Below are 15,583 nucleotides of genomic sequence, written 5' to 3'. Positions count from 1 at the left end.
AAATAGTGCAGTCTGGCTCAACACCTTTACACCAACACCTGCAATTATGATATAAGCCAAAGTTTAAAAAAAAAAAAAAAAAAAGCGGTATCAAAACACATAATTTACAGCAACATATTTTGGAAGCCCCTCTGATCCGTTTGCTCTTGTTGTTGCAGCTGCTGAGAACAATTCAATATTTGGTGCAAAGCCAGAAAAAATGCCTCCAACAGATCAAAGCATCAAATGTAGATTAATATCAGGTTCATTCTCCTGGCTGACTGAACACTGTCCAAGCAAAAGGAGGCATATCCCCACATAGACACAAAGTCGTCTTATTTTTTGAACTACTGACACATTTCTTTAGCTTTATTCTGTGCATATTATTAGCTTTTAAATTCCTCCTTGAAAAAGCTTTGGCATGGTGCCAGCAGTTGTGGCTATCAGTCATTTTCAGTGCAGAACACTGGTTAAAATTCAAATTACAGCCACATGCACAGCATGCAAGCGTCTCTAAACAGATAAAATGCATATGCATATGAATCGAGCTCAGTTTCTCTCATCCACACCCAATCTTTCGCTCAGTAACACACACACACGCACACACAAACACGCACATGCACACACAGAGGCGGCAGCATCCTAAGCCAGAGGCACTGGCCAAAAAAGGGATTACGACATCGCTTACTTTGGAGGACCACGGCTGCAAGCAGTTGGCATAGCAACGGACCAGGAAAGCCATTTCCACAGGAGGGAGGGTGCCAGCGAGGGGAAGTTTCCCCTCGTTCACCAAGAGATGAAGAAAAAAAAATGAATACGTAAAAGAAGGGCAAAGGCTGACACCACGCTCTTTGCTGCTGTGGTTTATTTAAAAAAACAAAAAACAAAAAACCCTTCCTTGATTTGGCCGTAAAAAAACCCAACAAAAAAACGGAAGCCTCACTGGATGACTGTCAGATATCACTACAGAAAGAGACTTAAAGTCAACGCAGATCCATTCATATGTCACGCTTTCTCCCTCCCTCTCTCTCTCTGTCAAGAGACTGCAACAGAGACGCTGATAAACCTCAATGAAGAAGAAAAAAATTCTGCTGAATACACAAAACTGAATCCAAAGGAGAAGGAAGTTGCATGGCCAAAGATAAAGCCGTCCAGTTCAATATGCAAGTTTAGCAGGTTTGTCTGTCAAAAGTCCAGAGCAAAAACTCATTAAGTCAACTCTTCAAGATTTCTTTTACTTCTTTAAGAAGCTCAGATTTCCCTCCTCAGTAGATGAGCCAGCGTTGAATTTAAGAAAAAAAAAATGTGGGGGAAAAAAAAGGGGAGGGGGGCTTGTTTGTGCATCTGCAGCCCCCTGGGAAGGAGCCTCTTGCCAGGCTTCAAGTCATCCAAACAATGCCCCCTTCACCTCCCAAAAGCCAGGACCGATGCCTGCAGCTCTCTCTGATCTTCATTCACTGCCTGTCAAACTCCTCTCTCTGCCCCTTGCAACTCTTTCCTGCCTATAAAGCTCCAGTGGTGTAAGTGTGTGCCCAGCAGTGCAGCTCCATGGCATGGGGCCAGTGATCCTGCTCCTTGTACCCCAGCTTTAAGCTCTCCTCCTGGGTTAGCGCTCACACCTCAAACCGGCATTCCTCATCCCCCTCCCACCCGTGGAAAAGAAGCTACTGTGGATAGATGCTGCGCTTTGGAGAGCCAGCCGCTAATGGGGAACGGAGGAGAGAGCGAGCGCGAGGGGAGGGAGGGAGAAGGGAGGAGAATCCAGCTGGAAAAGAATGACATCACCTGTGCAGCGAGGGAGGGAGAGAGACGGGGGAAAGGAGAGAAAGGGATGGGATGGGAGGTGGCAGGGATGAAGATAGCAGAGGGAAACTGCATTAGATGTATTGGCTGCTGAGCACATGTGGATGAGAAAGAGAGAGAGAGAGAGATGGACAGAGAGGGAGAACGGGAAAGGCAGATAGAGAGGAAAGCAAGGGAGCATCTTTATTGATCTGCTGGTAACATAAAGCTGAGTGTATTGAGGCAACCCCCTCCCCTTTGTGAGCATGCCGCATAAATTACACAAAAAAAGAGGGGGGTGGGTATAAATCAGAGTCCCTATCAGATACAACAGACAGGCACTGGCTGTATTTTGCCGAATGTGAACATGTGACACAATAGCACAAGGCGATAATAGTTGTTTTTTTTTTTTCTTTTACCTCCTTTAAAAAGCCCCCGCATCTAGAAGATTTGTGACACAGTAGAAAGAATTTGAGTACAAGGAAATACACATTAATCACAGATAACTCACTCTAATACAGTACACTGCTGGCCAAATATACTGAGGTAATAAAGGCATTAGACTGAGCAGAACCGCAGCTGTAAACAATTTGAAGCAGACCTGGTTCTGACAGGAACCACAAATAATCCTGAGTGGGGTTTATTCTACTATGCATCAGATGTGGGATACCACCCAAGAAAGTTGGAATGACACAAGTATTTTTTCAGGTTCTAATCAAAAGGCGTACAATACATGCAACCTCAACAACTGGAAGCCTTTTTTTCCCCCCAAATCAGCTCCTAATTAGAATAACAATGCTTTTAATGACAGCAAATGAGGTGGAAACTTAAGAAAAACAAATTGAAAACCCACGTCATGAAACAGCGCTTTGTTTATTTTGGGTTTTTTTTCCTTTCATATTTCAATAGTTGTGACTCAACACCTCAGGGGTACAAAATCCTCGTTTTCTCTGGATTCTGAAATGTTTGCATTGAGTTTCTTTTTCTATTTTAATGAAGGACACAGTTAAAAATCTCATAATCTAGTTTTCTTTTCATATTTACATGCATCTCCTAAGGAAGCTGCAACAAGTTTAAGTGCCCAGAGCATAATTTTTAATAGTCAGAAAATTTAAATAAGTTCAATTTTTGAAAAATAAAGATCCATACAAACTCAAAATACAAACTCCTTCTTTTTACTCCAATTTATTTATTTTTTGTACCTTTTAAACTATCCTATAAAGACACTTTTTTAAATTGTTTTAAACTGCATGTTCTGCAGGATCAAAGATGTCAATACTTTCACATGCAACATTTGTTTCTCTAAGATGTGTGTTTATCTGTGTTTTTCCACACCATATATCATATATCAGCCTGTATACTGTAGCGGTTCTGATGCACAAACAACGATGAGCCAGCGGAGGGAAGATTTGAAAGCAGGAGACATTAGGAGCTGTCTGAATGGCCGATTCTCCTCGAGCACAGGAGAGATGCCAGCTTGCATCAGACACATCAGAGAGCTGAGAATCTTTCTCGGCATTTCTCCCTGTTTTTCTGACCTTCCTCCCTTCATTATGCTGTTCGTTTTTTTTATGTCTGTCTACATCACCCACTCACTCCCTCTCCACGCTCCTATTTTTTCCCCCCCTGCTCGCTGCTGTGAACCAGGATTTCTACCCTCAATTCTCCCTCCTCTGTGGGTGTGCATAGGAGGCGAAACACACCTCCCAACTAGGAATGACATCATCGTTTTAATCGGCAGCCAATCGGATGGAAGCACATGGAGCCCAGCCTTCAGAGGAGCGTTATGTACACAAGAGAGACAGAGAGGAGAGGGGGGGAAAAAAGAAAGCTTGAAATGGATAAGTGGGTAAACAGAGGCATATACCGGAACAGAGGGATAAAGACAAAGACACAGAATTAAGCCTGAAGTGGACTAAAAAGATGAAATACACAAAGACACACAGAAACACACAAATAGACACACACCCTATAACCTCCACCTCTCCACATGAATGAAATTACCGAACACTGACTGGATTAAAGACTCTGGGACTAATGGAGGGCTCTGTCTGTGAGTGTTTACAGTGTGTGTGTGTGCGAGCAAGAGAAAGCCATGATCTGACAGCATGTGTGTCTCAGTGTGTACGAGCTGCAGTCTATCCCCTTTTGAAGGGTAGCATGCGCAGCACTACATCATCTTCTTAGCTTGGCCTCAAAAAAGACCCAGCACTAATTAACACACACACAAACACACACACACACACATAGCTGCAGTTATTGGTGTGTGTGATGAAATATAAGTTTTCTTTGTTTAAGCTCTCGTGGGTGTGACGGGACATACTGAAGACAGTTTCAGACAATGGTTAGAAGCAATTAGCACTGTTGCCTCACAGTCCAAAGACATGATGTTAGAATAACTGGTGAGGCAGATCAAGCGTTGAACATCTACAGAATAAAGAACTGTTTGAATGTATGTTAACATTTTTGTTAACGTACAAAACCTCAGAGACCGTTTAGACATGTGCAGAAGGACCGGATAAAGGATGCTGAAGAAGGAGCTGCCAGGCAAGAGGAAAAGAGGAAGACCACAGAGGAGATTCATGGATGCAGAGAAGGAGGACATGCAGAAGGTGGATGTGAGAGAGAGAGGAAGATAACCTGCTTAGAGGGAGAGGCCAAAAGGAGAAGCAGAAGAAGAAGAAGTAGAGGAAGAAGAGTTTAACGTGGCTTGTAGTCTGAAGTGGTTTGAGTGGTCAGTACGATAAGAAAAATACTACATTAATGCCAGTCCAGTCCACATTTAGAGCAGAAATACAGATTCATTAATAATCATTAGCAACTAAACTTTTGATGATGTGTTTATCAATAATTGAGGGAACACATTAATTCTTATTATTAATCCGTTTATCTATTTTATTTCATGTGACTCAGGAGAGGAAAACAAATCTCTGCTGCTCACTGAAAAATATCAGCTCAATCTTGTGGCAGTTGTGGTGTGTTAGATGACACAATGGCAGGAAAATATATATATAAATGACACTAGCGTACAGTAAAATTCAAAAAGAAACTTTCAATGAAGGTTGCAAGAACCTGGAAACTGCACATAAGTCCTACAAGTCAAAGGATGCAAGCTGAATGTAGTAAAGTCACCAAAAGGTTTCCTCTTCAGTAACATTCACTGTAGTCACTCTGAAATGTAGCACTCATTCAATCATGCTTCACTCATACTGAAAAATAAAAAACAAATAACTCAAATTCTTCTTCTTCTTCTTTTTTTTAATAATACTCGCTATTCTGGAGATTTGATAACCTGGTGGGTTTGTGAATGAAGATAAATAAAAATACATCCACACGTTTGGAAAGACTTTCATAAAACTTCCATAACAAGAAAAAGTCCCACATAGCAGCCTGCAGAAGCACACCATTAAGCACTTTCAAAACAAGACAAGTTCAGAGGAGTCGTCTCGCCGTGTGACTCATTCAGCTCAAACTGAAAAAGAAAAAGTAAAGACGAGCGCCGTAGTCTGAGCACGACTTCTCAGACGACCGTTTACTGTAACTGTACATAGATGTGGAATGTGTCTTCAAAACACGGAGCAGGAAACACGTCACGCAGGAAACGCTTCCTGGAACAGCCGGGCTGCGACTGAGTGTCTGTGCGTGTGTGTGCAGCTGTCTGGTAAGGTAAGTGCTTTCTGGATGAGGTCCAGAGAGAAAAGTGAGACAGAAAACAAATACTGGGATGGATCTAAAGAGGCGGAAGATGTATGAGTGAAGACTAGAGAACGATGCAGAAGGATAGGGGAAAAAAGCAACACAGAGAAAATGAGAGATCAAAGATAGGAAAAGAGTTTTAAATCTGGAACATATGAGTAACTCAAGCACTGACTAAACACACTCACAGAGGCGGTGTGTGGATCAGTGATTACAGAGCGGGGCCCTGTATCTGTTTTATCATTCAGCGTGATGCTACTGAGAAAAATGCCCCGTGGGACACTACACACTAATTTGTATACACATGCATCCCAACAGAGAGCGGTCATCTGCATATGTTGTCTTCAGCTAGCTTGTGCTCACAGCCGATCAGTTCTGCCAGTCTAATTAAAAGGAATCCATTGACTAAAGCTGCTGCAGCTCTTTAACACACAGACATGTGTTCACAAAGAAGTGCTGAGTTATTGAAAGTTATTGGTCGGTGCAACCAATCAACACTGCACAGAAACATCAGCGATTAGTTCACATTGACTCTGTGCCTTTAGTTGCTATTATAATGCCCCCTCACACCAGCTAACAGGGCTGCGCCACTGCTCGAAATCAAGTCTGATCTCTTGCTCGTATTCAGCAGGACACAAAGCGCAGCAAGTCGCTTGCAGACAAACAGACACACGCATTCAAGTATGCTGCACAGAGACTCAATTAAGAGAATCTGCCTGCTGCAGCCACGCGATCATGTGTGTTGCCGTGCGTGAGCACTCAGCCCCGTGTTTGCCTGTCTGTCAGAAAGACGGGACAGGAATTCCTGCTATTTAAACCGGCCCTTCCCTTTCCGACTTCTCCCTGCAGAGAGAGGGCCGACGGCGATTGCAGTGTAGAAAGCCTAGGTGCAAAAAAAGAAACCAATAAAAGGACAAAAACGGGAGTGAAATCATAGAAAGTAGCTGCAAGAGGTAAACTTACAAATGTGCCAGATAAACTGGAAGCACACACTTTGTTTTGACCTTTAGGTTCACTGGGGCTGTGAAACCTTGAAGCGGAGGCTGATGCGACGTACACAATGGGCGAGCATCATCATCATCATACAAAGTAGGAAACGGAAAAAAAAATAAGAACTCGAAGGTCAGTACTGGAGACATACTGACAGCAACCAAGAGGAGACAGCGAGTCAGAGAATAGGACGCGAGAGGAAAGAAAATGTTTGAGTGTGGGTGAAAGATTTAGACAAACAGGAGCGTACAGAGGAGAAGGAAAAAGGAGTTGAGGAAGAGTGAAGCCTTTGTTTTTCCTCCAGAATGTAGGTTGTGTTTTATTTTAGCGCTCGGCACCAATTTATTTCTACTGCCAGGACACTTTGATTCTGTTCCCCTGCTCTGGTGCGGAGCCTTTTAGACAAAATGAACTGTACAGAGGCTCAAATGTCCTCCAGTTCACACTGCCTACCTTTACACATTAAGATTAAGTTATAAACACTCAGATCTAGTGAGAGCTGATGAAAATCGAAAGTGTAGCTTGTGTTTAATTTCTAGGAAAGCATAAAAAAAAAGGGAAAAGCCCCCAGAAAACATACACAGTAAGGTTAGATGGGGGGCGGACGAGCAAGCAGGAAAGATGATGGAAGGGGAACCGGTAGGAAGAGAAGAGAGAAAGGAAAGGAAGGAAGGAAGGAAGGAGAGCTGGAAGGAGGAGGAGAAGAGATGAAGCAGAGAGAAATACGGCGCGAGAGTTCAACAAGGTTGTCATCTTAGTGCTGCTGATGTAATCCCTAAAATTAGCAGCAACAACAGCCGCAGACAGTGCCCCACTGGTACACTGTGCTGCCCAGCATACTATACTCCGCATGTACGCGATCACGATGTCTGCCGACGTTTGAAAGCCAGTGGAAATAAATGCCTTGTACTTGTTGTGTCATGCTAAGAAAGCGGGCATGCAGCTCACAGAAAACCTGTGTATTCGTGTGTGCTCTGTGCATAACAATGAGTGCAGCGGGACTCCAGCAGCAGCAGGAGGGCCGGGGCACCATTCAGCTCCTTCAACACTTAGCTGAGTCAGATTTTGAGGACGTAAACAGAGGACTGCTGCACCCTGACGGCTATTTGTGTGAAAATATGTCACTCATTAACACTTAAATAACTTCACAAATTATGTTTACCATTTACCCCAGTTAGTCTTCTTCTCACTCCTTTGGTCCCTTGTAAAATCCCCACTTCTGACCTTGCTTTCCCCTCACCCCATCCTCCCACTTCCTTCACTCCCATGTGACCTTCCCACAACCTTACCTTTCTGCCTCAGCTCTCCATCCCCACAACTTACCGCTCCACCTTCAGCTGCAAACCCACTCATCTTTTCCATGAACTGTCAACCCCTGTTTCACATTCCTTGTTCCTTCCGTAACCCCTCTGCTTCATTTCAGCCGACTTCTCATGCATATATACAAGATCTCACAATATCTTTTTTTAGTCCCTGTTAACTTATCATTCCATTTGCTTTTCACCACTTCATGCTTGTCATCTTATGCCTACTTCTGTTTTCCCATTCTGCTCTATCCTACCTGCCCTCCCCTTTCCCCTCCCTCTTAGGTATTTTTAAAGGTTGCTGTTATGGCATCTCTGCCTTACAAAATGTGCGAGAGTGAGAAGACATTTGACAATCTACATCAAAATAAAGCTGTCACTCCTCTCGTCAGGAGGATTCTCTTTCCTTGGCTGCTGAATGCCAACAGGATTTTCGCTTGCCCTTTACAATCCTGTCCTGCCGATTATTTATTTGGATACTTTACTAAAAGGAAAAATTAGGAGCAAATGTAATGTGGCAATGATTTGAATTATTACAAATAATTTGGCATAAGAGAATGCAGGCATCGTGTATTTTTATGCCTTATTGATATGTAAATGGGGGGAAAAAATGTCAGCATATCAAGCTAAATAGTTTGCATTGCAAATATGCTCTAGATAAGAAATCCACGAAGGTGCCATAACGGACGTATGGACATTTAAATCCACAGATGTGAAGCAAAACTGAAAAGCCAGACACATCCCCGAAACATTATGAATTAAGCATACACATGGCACACGTGAGCTTTGCGAAACCACGCACGCAAGCACACTAATGACAACAAAAACCAAGCCAGGAATATTATCGGAAATTTAACAACTTCATCAGTGTGCAATGCCAAGCAAAACTCTGCTTGGTGAGCTAAAACCAGCCTGTTGGAAGTTAGAGAAATTTTCCCCAGCCAAGGAGAAAAATCACAGAAACTCCCAGGCCTGGTTAGCAGACCCGTCTAATCAAAAACAGCAACCAAACATGAGAAAGCATCTTTGTGTCGCCTCATCTTAGTGATTTCCCAATCTCAGGGGAAGGTGAAGGATGATGCAGAGCAATACTTCTCACATCCCCAGGTTGACACTGCTATGACAAAGCATGTGTATGAGTCACACCTAGTCACCGCGTGAGGAATGCAACCTTAGATTTAACCTGATTCTAAGCAGTGAGGTAACCTAAGTACTGCAGCTGCATGACAAGCACAAGCTCATCAAATTGAGTTAAAATGATACAGCTGAAGACGACATCACCGCGTTAAAGTCACTCCTAATCGACCATTAAACGGAAACTCTATAATATAATGAAAGTCTTAAATGGGTAATACAATACAAACAATTTAATCAAGCTTTTAAGCAATGGGAGGTATGTTTGTAAGAGACAAAATTTGTTTTCCTTACAGCCAAATCACACAATCACCAATAAATAAAAAATAAGGCCCAGCAGTCAAAACTGCATCTGTAATTTTGTATAACACAAAATACTGATAGAGGTGTACGGTCCCAAGTGGTGCTTGTAGTCCACTCAACCAGTTAACAGTGTAAAAAGAGGAAATAAATAACATTCATTCATGTCTAGCTACACGTCACGCTCAGTGTGGGTTGCTGCAATTTAGGAACAAGACTGGTGCGATTTGCTCCTTCCTGTGTGCAGCGCCTTCCAGTAAAGGCAACCTGACAGTGGAACGTGACTACAATAGTCTTAAATACAACTTTAGGCTTCAGGAAGCTGAAGCTTTCAGTCTTCCCCCCCGTCTAGAGGAATTAACAGTAGTACATCAGTGCCCGATGTTTCTCGTTAGTAATGCAGTTTTGCATACTCGGCTCATTTTTAGTGTGAGATTAAAAACGAATGCTAACGTGTTTTGTAGAGTGGAGAGAAAAGGAAAAAAAAGAAGAAAAAGCAGCAGACGTCAGACGTTTTGCCTCCAGGATGTTAAGTAACCACAGCCGTTGCAAGAGACGAGTGTTTCCGATCTGTTGTGTAGCGACACTCAGCAGCTGAGAGGATGCTGCTTCATGCTCCAAAAGCATGATCACAGTTCACACACATAGACAGTGACAAACGAGCCCCAAGACAAAATGTTCAAAACAAAGATTTTGAAAGCAAATCGAATGTGCCAAACACCTGCACGTGGCAACCTGCTTTTATTTTTTCTGAAAAATCACGAGTTAAACTGAGAAAGTGGCCCAACTGGTGAGGAGAAAAGAAAAAGAAGCATAACAACACTCTCCTGATTTTATTCTAGTGGTGAACTGTGCAGATGGCTGAACCTGCATCATGTTAAATTAATGATCCCGGGGTTCCATGGAGTAGCCTGGCTCTAAAAAGCCCATAGAGCAGGTTTCCCCCGCAAGGCAAATGAGGTGATGGGTTTATCTATCTATCCTGCCCGGCAGGAGAAAGGCAGTAACCCGGTGAAGCATCTGATGTCTAAATGAAGTGACTCTGTATCTGTGCAGCATGTGAATGTGTGTGTGTGTGTGTGTACACGTGTGTGTGTGGGGGGTGTGTGAATCTGAGTCATCAGTAAATCCCAGTGGTCTGTTATAGTAATAAGAGAGCGCAGGAGCTTCTGTCTAGCACCTCGCTGGCAGAGAGGAGTCAGGTTTCTGGATCAATCGCAGCCGTATCAGTCATCACACAGAATAAAAGAAGTAACAGTGGGTAATAAAATAAACATCGATCTCACAGACATTTATCTTTCTCTGCCTCTGAAACTTTAAAATTTAAAGCCAGCAGACCAACTCATTGGTTTGATTTATAATAATTACTGTAATTATTGTGTTGCATTCTTCGTTTAGGAGAAATACCCCTTTTCGGGGTTTTTGTGAATCATCTTTTTGGGCTCGTCGTAATTCATAGCTTCAGGAACTTCATTCACTCCAACAGAAGCTATTAAGAGCGAGCAAGACACACCAGACACCAGCACAGAGCAGCGATAATGGATTACTGATGTTATTATGGTTCAATAAGGCCTCTAAACAACATCCTCTGATCCACTGCCAGAACCACAGCGCTGCTTTGAGCGTGTGTATGTGTGCATGTACAATATGCATTTACAGAAAGGGGTTTTATCCTCATGCTGTCACTATATCATCGCAAATGGGAAACCAGAAAAAAACAAAACAGAAAACAAACAAAAAGAAACAGAATCCCTGTCTCATATTTGTAAGCAGCCACCAACTAATCAAGTTAGAGTATACATCCATGTCTGTCACGGCTTGACCTTTGACCTTTTAGATAAATAGTGTCAGCATTTTATCAAGTTTCCCTGTGAGAACAGGCGTCGGCAAGCTTTTATCACATAAAAGAGCCACTTTTGAGCAGATTTTGACAAGAACACTAAAATACCAAAATAAAAATCCTAACAGACCAGCTGCGGATAAAGCATACCGACGAGCCTCGTCACAGCGTTGGCAGCGAAAGCAAAGAAAGCTGTCCACACATTTTTAAACTCTCTATTTACCTCTTCAAACCTCTTAGGATTTATTGGAGTTCAAAGTCAGCTGAATTCAGGACGAGCTATTTAAGTGAATACATCTGTGTTAGCTGCTGCTATTGAGGTTCAGAGAACTTAAAAGGCATCAAGTGACGGATGTGGGCTATGATGCAAATAATAAGTGTGAAAATATAAATATCAAAACCTTTTTTTGTTTTTGGTTTGTAAACTAAAGAGCTTTACAATTTCAGATTGTAGAGAATTACTTACGATGCTAATTACAAATGATCAATATCGACCTCTGTTTACGTCTTTGTTTATCTGTCAGTGCCACACAAAGTCACTGGAGATGGGCCAAAGAGGCGCGTGCATGTTCGAGACCCCTGTTACAGACACTTTTATGCTACCATGTGATTTGATTTGTGGCCACAAACGCGTTGACATGATCATCATTCAAACCAGTAAGGCTCAAATCCAAGTGGATGTTTGTGCCCTCGTAAAAGGAATCCCTGTTGTATCATATACATAACAATGGGAAAGACGTGAGGTCACAGTGACTCTGACCTTTGAGGACCAAAATGTAATGAGTTCATCTTTGAGTTCGGGTGAACATTTGCACAAAATCTGAAGATGTACCCTGAAGGTGTTGCTGAGATGATGTGTTCGCACAAACGGAGCGCACGGAAAGACAGATGGATGGACAGACGACGTGAAAACATTACTCCTCCGGCAACGGCCATCGCCGGCGCAGATGCATTAACATTACACTGCGTGCGTCTCACAGGAAAACCATGGATGATTTTTTCTTATTAGCCAAGCTGCTTTACAAAGGGAAAAGTGTCACCTTTAAATCCTGACCCAATGATCAATCAGCAAATCAATAAACCTTGTTCTCCACAGCAGCAGACACAGAACTTAAGCTAACATGTCTGTTTCATCTGAAGCCAAGTAGAAAAGCCAGTAGTACTTCTAAAGCAACTCCTTTATGTCACAAATGACGACTGATTTGATTGGACTATCGGGGCATAATAAGCAGGGATTTTTATTATTATTTTGTGGGGTAATGTGTGGAAATTTCCAACTTGTGCCACCGACAGCCCTCATCGCACAAAACAAATCACAAGTTTCCACTTTCGAGGGACATGTGCCAATGATGTGACTTCCATCTGAGGGGGAATCTGAAACTTACACTATTACATTAAACCCATCTCTGCCTAGCAAGGCAATGTTGTTCCCGGCATGCATCTGTTAATTCCTCTGTCTGTTTATTCCTATCTGCCACCCACAGTGTCAGCAGACAGCGCAGTGTGCATGTGTGTGGCAGCCTCTAAATATGACGACGAAACCCCCCCACAGGACTGCCGGTTTCTAAACAGGTGCCTGAACCCAAAGTGACTCATATAAACAGCCATGCACGCTCAAGCACACTGAACACATACATGACAGAGACATGAACACAAAACGCCCAACACAGACAGACACACAGGCAGAAAAGTTTCATGTCTTGTATTTCATCCTACCTGGTTGTTGACATAATCCTGAGCGGTTGCATGAAAAGGGAAGAGAAACAAGAAATAGTCACAACAGCAAATTATGCAAACTACGTCTTGTCAAAGTGAAATTAGCACAACATAAGACATCATTGTATTCTTAATGAACAAAGGCAAGCGCACCACTGTGCAACACATGTCAAAGAACAACAATCCCTTGTGTCAGTTGAGTCTTTGCTGTCCAATATTGCTCCAATTCCATGCACTCCTAAAGTAATTCTCTATATTTCTCATTTGTTTTAGTCCTGCTTCTCTGGAGCAGCGCTGCGCTAGCACATCTGAGCAGATAGCCTTTACATAATAAAGGGCAGTCACAGAAAAGAATGTGGTGGGATTCGGCGACGCTGAAGGCTAGAAATGTAATTTTAAAAAGTGGAACAATCACCATGAGACCACAGAGGCAGGTAGGGTCGACAGAGGACGCTTTAAACTCTGCATTAAGCCCCGTCGCAATGCTCCGGGGAGCTTTGCACGAGCTGGGAAAAGTGTGCATATGACCTGAGTGTGGAAGTTCGTTTGTGTGTGCGCGCCTCTGTGACTGTGTGTGGCAAAGCGTGGCTTCTAGTGATTAGTTAAAACTGTAACTGACACACTTCTGGCCACAGTGATGCTATCGCAGAGAGGGAAGTTCCTACACGCTCAGCTTTAATACTTTTCCTACACAACTTTGGTTCAACAGACCTTCAGAGAAACGTTGTTTTTCCTAACAAAATTCAGCTTTTATGCACGTTAGACAGCAATGCCTCCGGCATTTGTTTTCTCTGTGGCATTGACAAATAAGTTAAATACCAGAACAATGCATGCAAACTGCGAAACAGTGTTTCCCCATACGCTTTACCATCCCCCTCTAGCTTTATGGTGCTTTTGTCATCTTATTCTTTAATTCATTAAACCAAAACTTTATTGAGAATGAACTGCTCTCTGCACACTGTGCACATCACAAGGATACTTTAAAACCGAAGCTAATGATTATAGTTGGGGTGTCAGCAAGCTTCAGAGAACCAAATGTGTGAAGATCTTTAAAGGACCCTGAAAAAACAGTAGTTGTTTAAACATATAAAACCCAACCAGCCTCAGTGTAAGCGATCTACTGGAAAGAGGCAAAGAGTACGTTTTGATTGCCTTCCCACTTACACAGAAGCAACATGTCAATACTGTAAATGCTGAGGGTGGTTAGCATTAGCCTTTGCTGTTAGTAAAGCTTTTATTCTTACCGTGTTGTAGCTGGCGGGGTCTTGGCCGTCTGTGATCAGTTCCCGCTCTCCCCTGGGGTTGACCCTTCTGAAGCGCCGTCTGGACCGCCGTTGGGAACCCTCCCTCTGCAAGAAGCTGTCGTCCCCCTCGCTGCCGTTATCCACCTGCAATATACAGGGAACACTCTGCTCAGAGCAGAAACTTTGACGGGATTTGCCCCCACAACCTTCGGGTGTCTGGGGGTAGCTGGAAGATCGATCCTCAGCGTATGTGACCTGAGAGCACGGCTCAGAACAGCTACGTTTCAACAGTTCAGACTTCTGGATCTTAGGGAGTGTGTTCAGATTGTTATATTCCACATTCTGGCTGTCAGATTCGGATCTCTGCTTCTTATAACCCAAACTTTGGGTCTTAGATTCTGTGACGCTCTCCAAATCTGAGTTGTTATCCTTGAATGCGTTCCCTTTCTCCCCCCGTGGCTCTGCTTCGGGTCCTAGGGCTTCTGGGATCTGGTCCTGCTCTTCTGCTGGCTCCTGGTTGAACATCCAGTTCTTCCAGAGCGCAGAGAGCCGGTGCCAGCGGAGCACACTCATCTGGACTCAAGAAGGGGACCAGAACAACACATAAAAGCAGGAAATACCACAAGGGGGAGAAGGGAAGAACAAGAAGAAGAAAAACAGCGGGGAAACCCTTTTATACAAAAGATGAATAGAAGTGCAGCGTCCAAAATTTAAGACAAGGTCCAAAATCCTGGGGGATCCCACGACATTTCATCCTCTGGGTCACTCCTCCAGAATAAGAGAGAAAACAAGGCAAGTAAATTAAATGAAGAAACAAACAAATCGACGACGAGGGCAGAAGAACGAGCGCCGCATCTCCTCCTTTCTCAAACTTGGCGAGAGTAGTCCTCCTCGAGACAGAGTTCATCTGCTCGACATGTTGCATACTGACAGGCTTGCTCACATGGTCGCTCGCTCGCTCTCTGACTCTGTATGACACGCGCACAAAGCACACACTGAGCCACCAGTTTCCTCCAGGAAACCGTAAATACACAAATATCCTCATCAGGCAGGAAGAAAAAAAAAAAGAAAAACAGCAGAGCACACAGATTCCGGCCATACAATTCATTCCCTTTTTGTGCGAGTCTGTTGTAGGAGGAATTTGTTTTCTTTCTTCGTTGCATAATGCTAAGTGAAGTCAACAATCTTATTATCCCAGCAATGAACGGACTTTTTCAATAAATAAATGATGTAACCCAGCTCCTCTGCCTTCATTTTCTTTCCCAAGGCTCTTGGATTTGTTTTCAACTTAGCTTTTTAAACTTTTTTTTTAAAATTATCTTGTATTTCAGTATCAGTGTGCTAGTTTCTCTGAGTCTCACACTCTCTGGTTATATAACAATGTCTAAGTCATGGCAGTTCATGAATCAGAGAAAATTATAGTGTTTTCGATTTTTTTCCTTGTCAAAATTTGTGTTCATGTGTGGTCCTGCCACGCTAATATTAGCCTGAAGTCAGGAAAGATCACTTCCCGCACCTAAAGATTTAAGATTTAAGTTTTAGCACCCCCTAAAGTGGGCAGCCAGAAGCAAAAGAGACTCAACAGTAGCTTTGTTTAC

At 43.1% G+C, this 15,583-nt stretch overlaps 1 protein-coding gene across 3 annotated transcripts in view; it reads right to left on the bottom strand.

Moving 5' to 3' along the window:
• Positions 1–15,087, bottom strand: part of rapgef6 (Rap guanine nucleotide exchange factor (GEF) 6) — an 82,408-nt gene extending 67,321 nt beyond the window's left edge. For all 3 annotated transcript variants that reach the window (XM_086309263.1, XM_086309264.1, XM_086309265.1), the window contains exons 1-2: positions 13,986–15,087; positions 12,742–12,759 (exon numbers count right to left, since the gene is read on the bottom strand). In XM_086309263.1, coding sequence (XP_086165389.1) covers positions 12,742–12,759; positions 13,986–14,558 — 591 coding nt within the window. In that variant the 5' untranslated portion in view covers positions 14,559–15,087. The remainder of the gene's footprint in view (positions 1–12,741; positions 12,760–13,985) is intronic.
• Positions 15,088–15,583: the final 496 nt, after the last annotated feature.

This window comes from Aulonocara sp. 'chitande type north' Nkhata Bay, linkage group LG10, assembly GCF_057382095.1.
Source record: "Aulonocara sp. 'chitande type north' Nkhata Bay isolate Kocher_YH1m ecotype deep benthic linkage group LG10, A_spYH_male_GT1.1, whole genome shotgun sequence".
NCBI classification, from domain to species: Eukaryota; Metazoa; Chordata; class Actinopteri; order Cichliformes; family Cichlidae; genus Aulonocara; species Aulonocara sp. 'chitande type north' Nkhata Bay.
The sequence above is the reverse complement of the archived record's forward strand: the minus strand, read 5'-3'. Positions and strand labels throughout refer to the sequence as shown.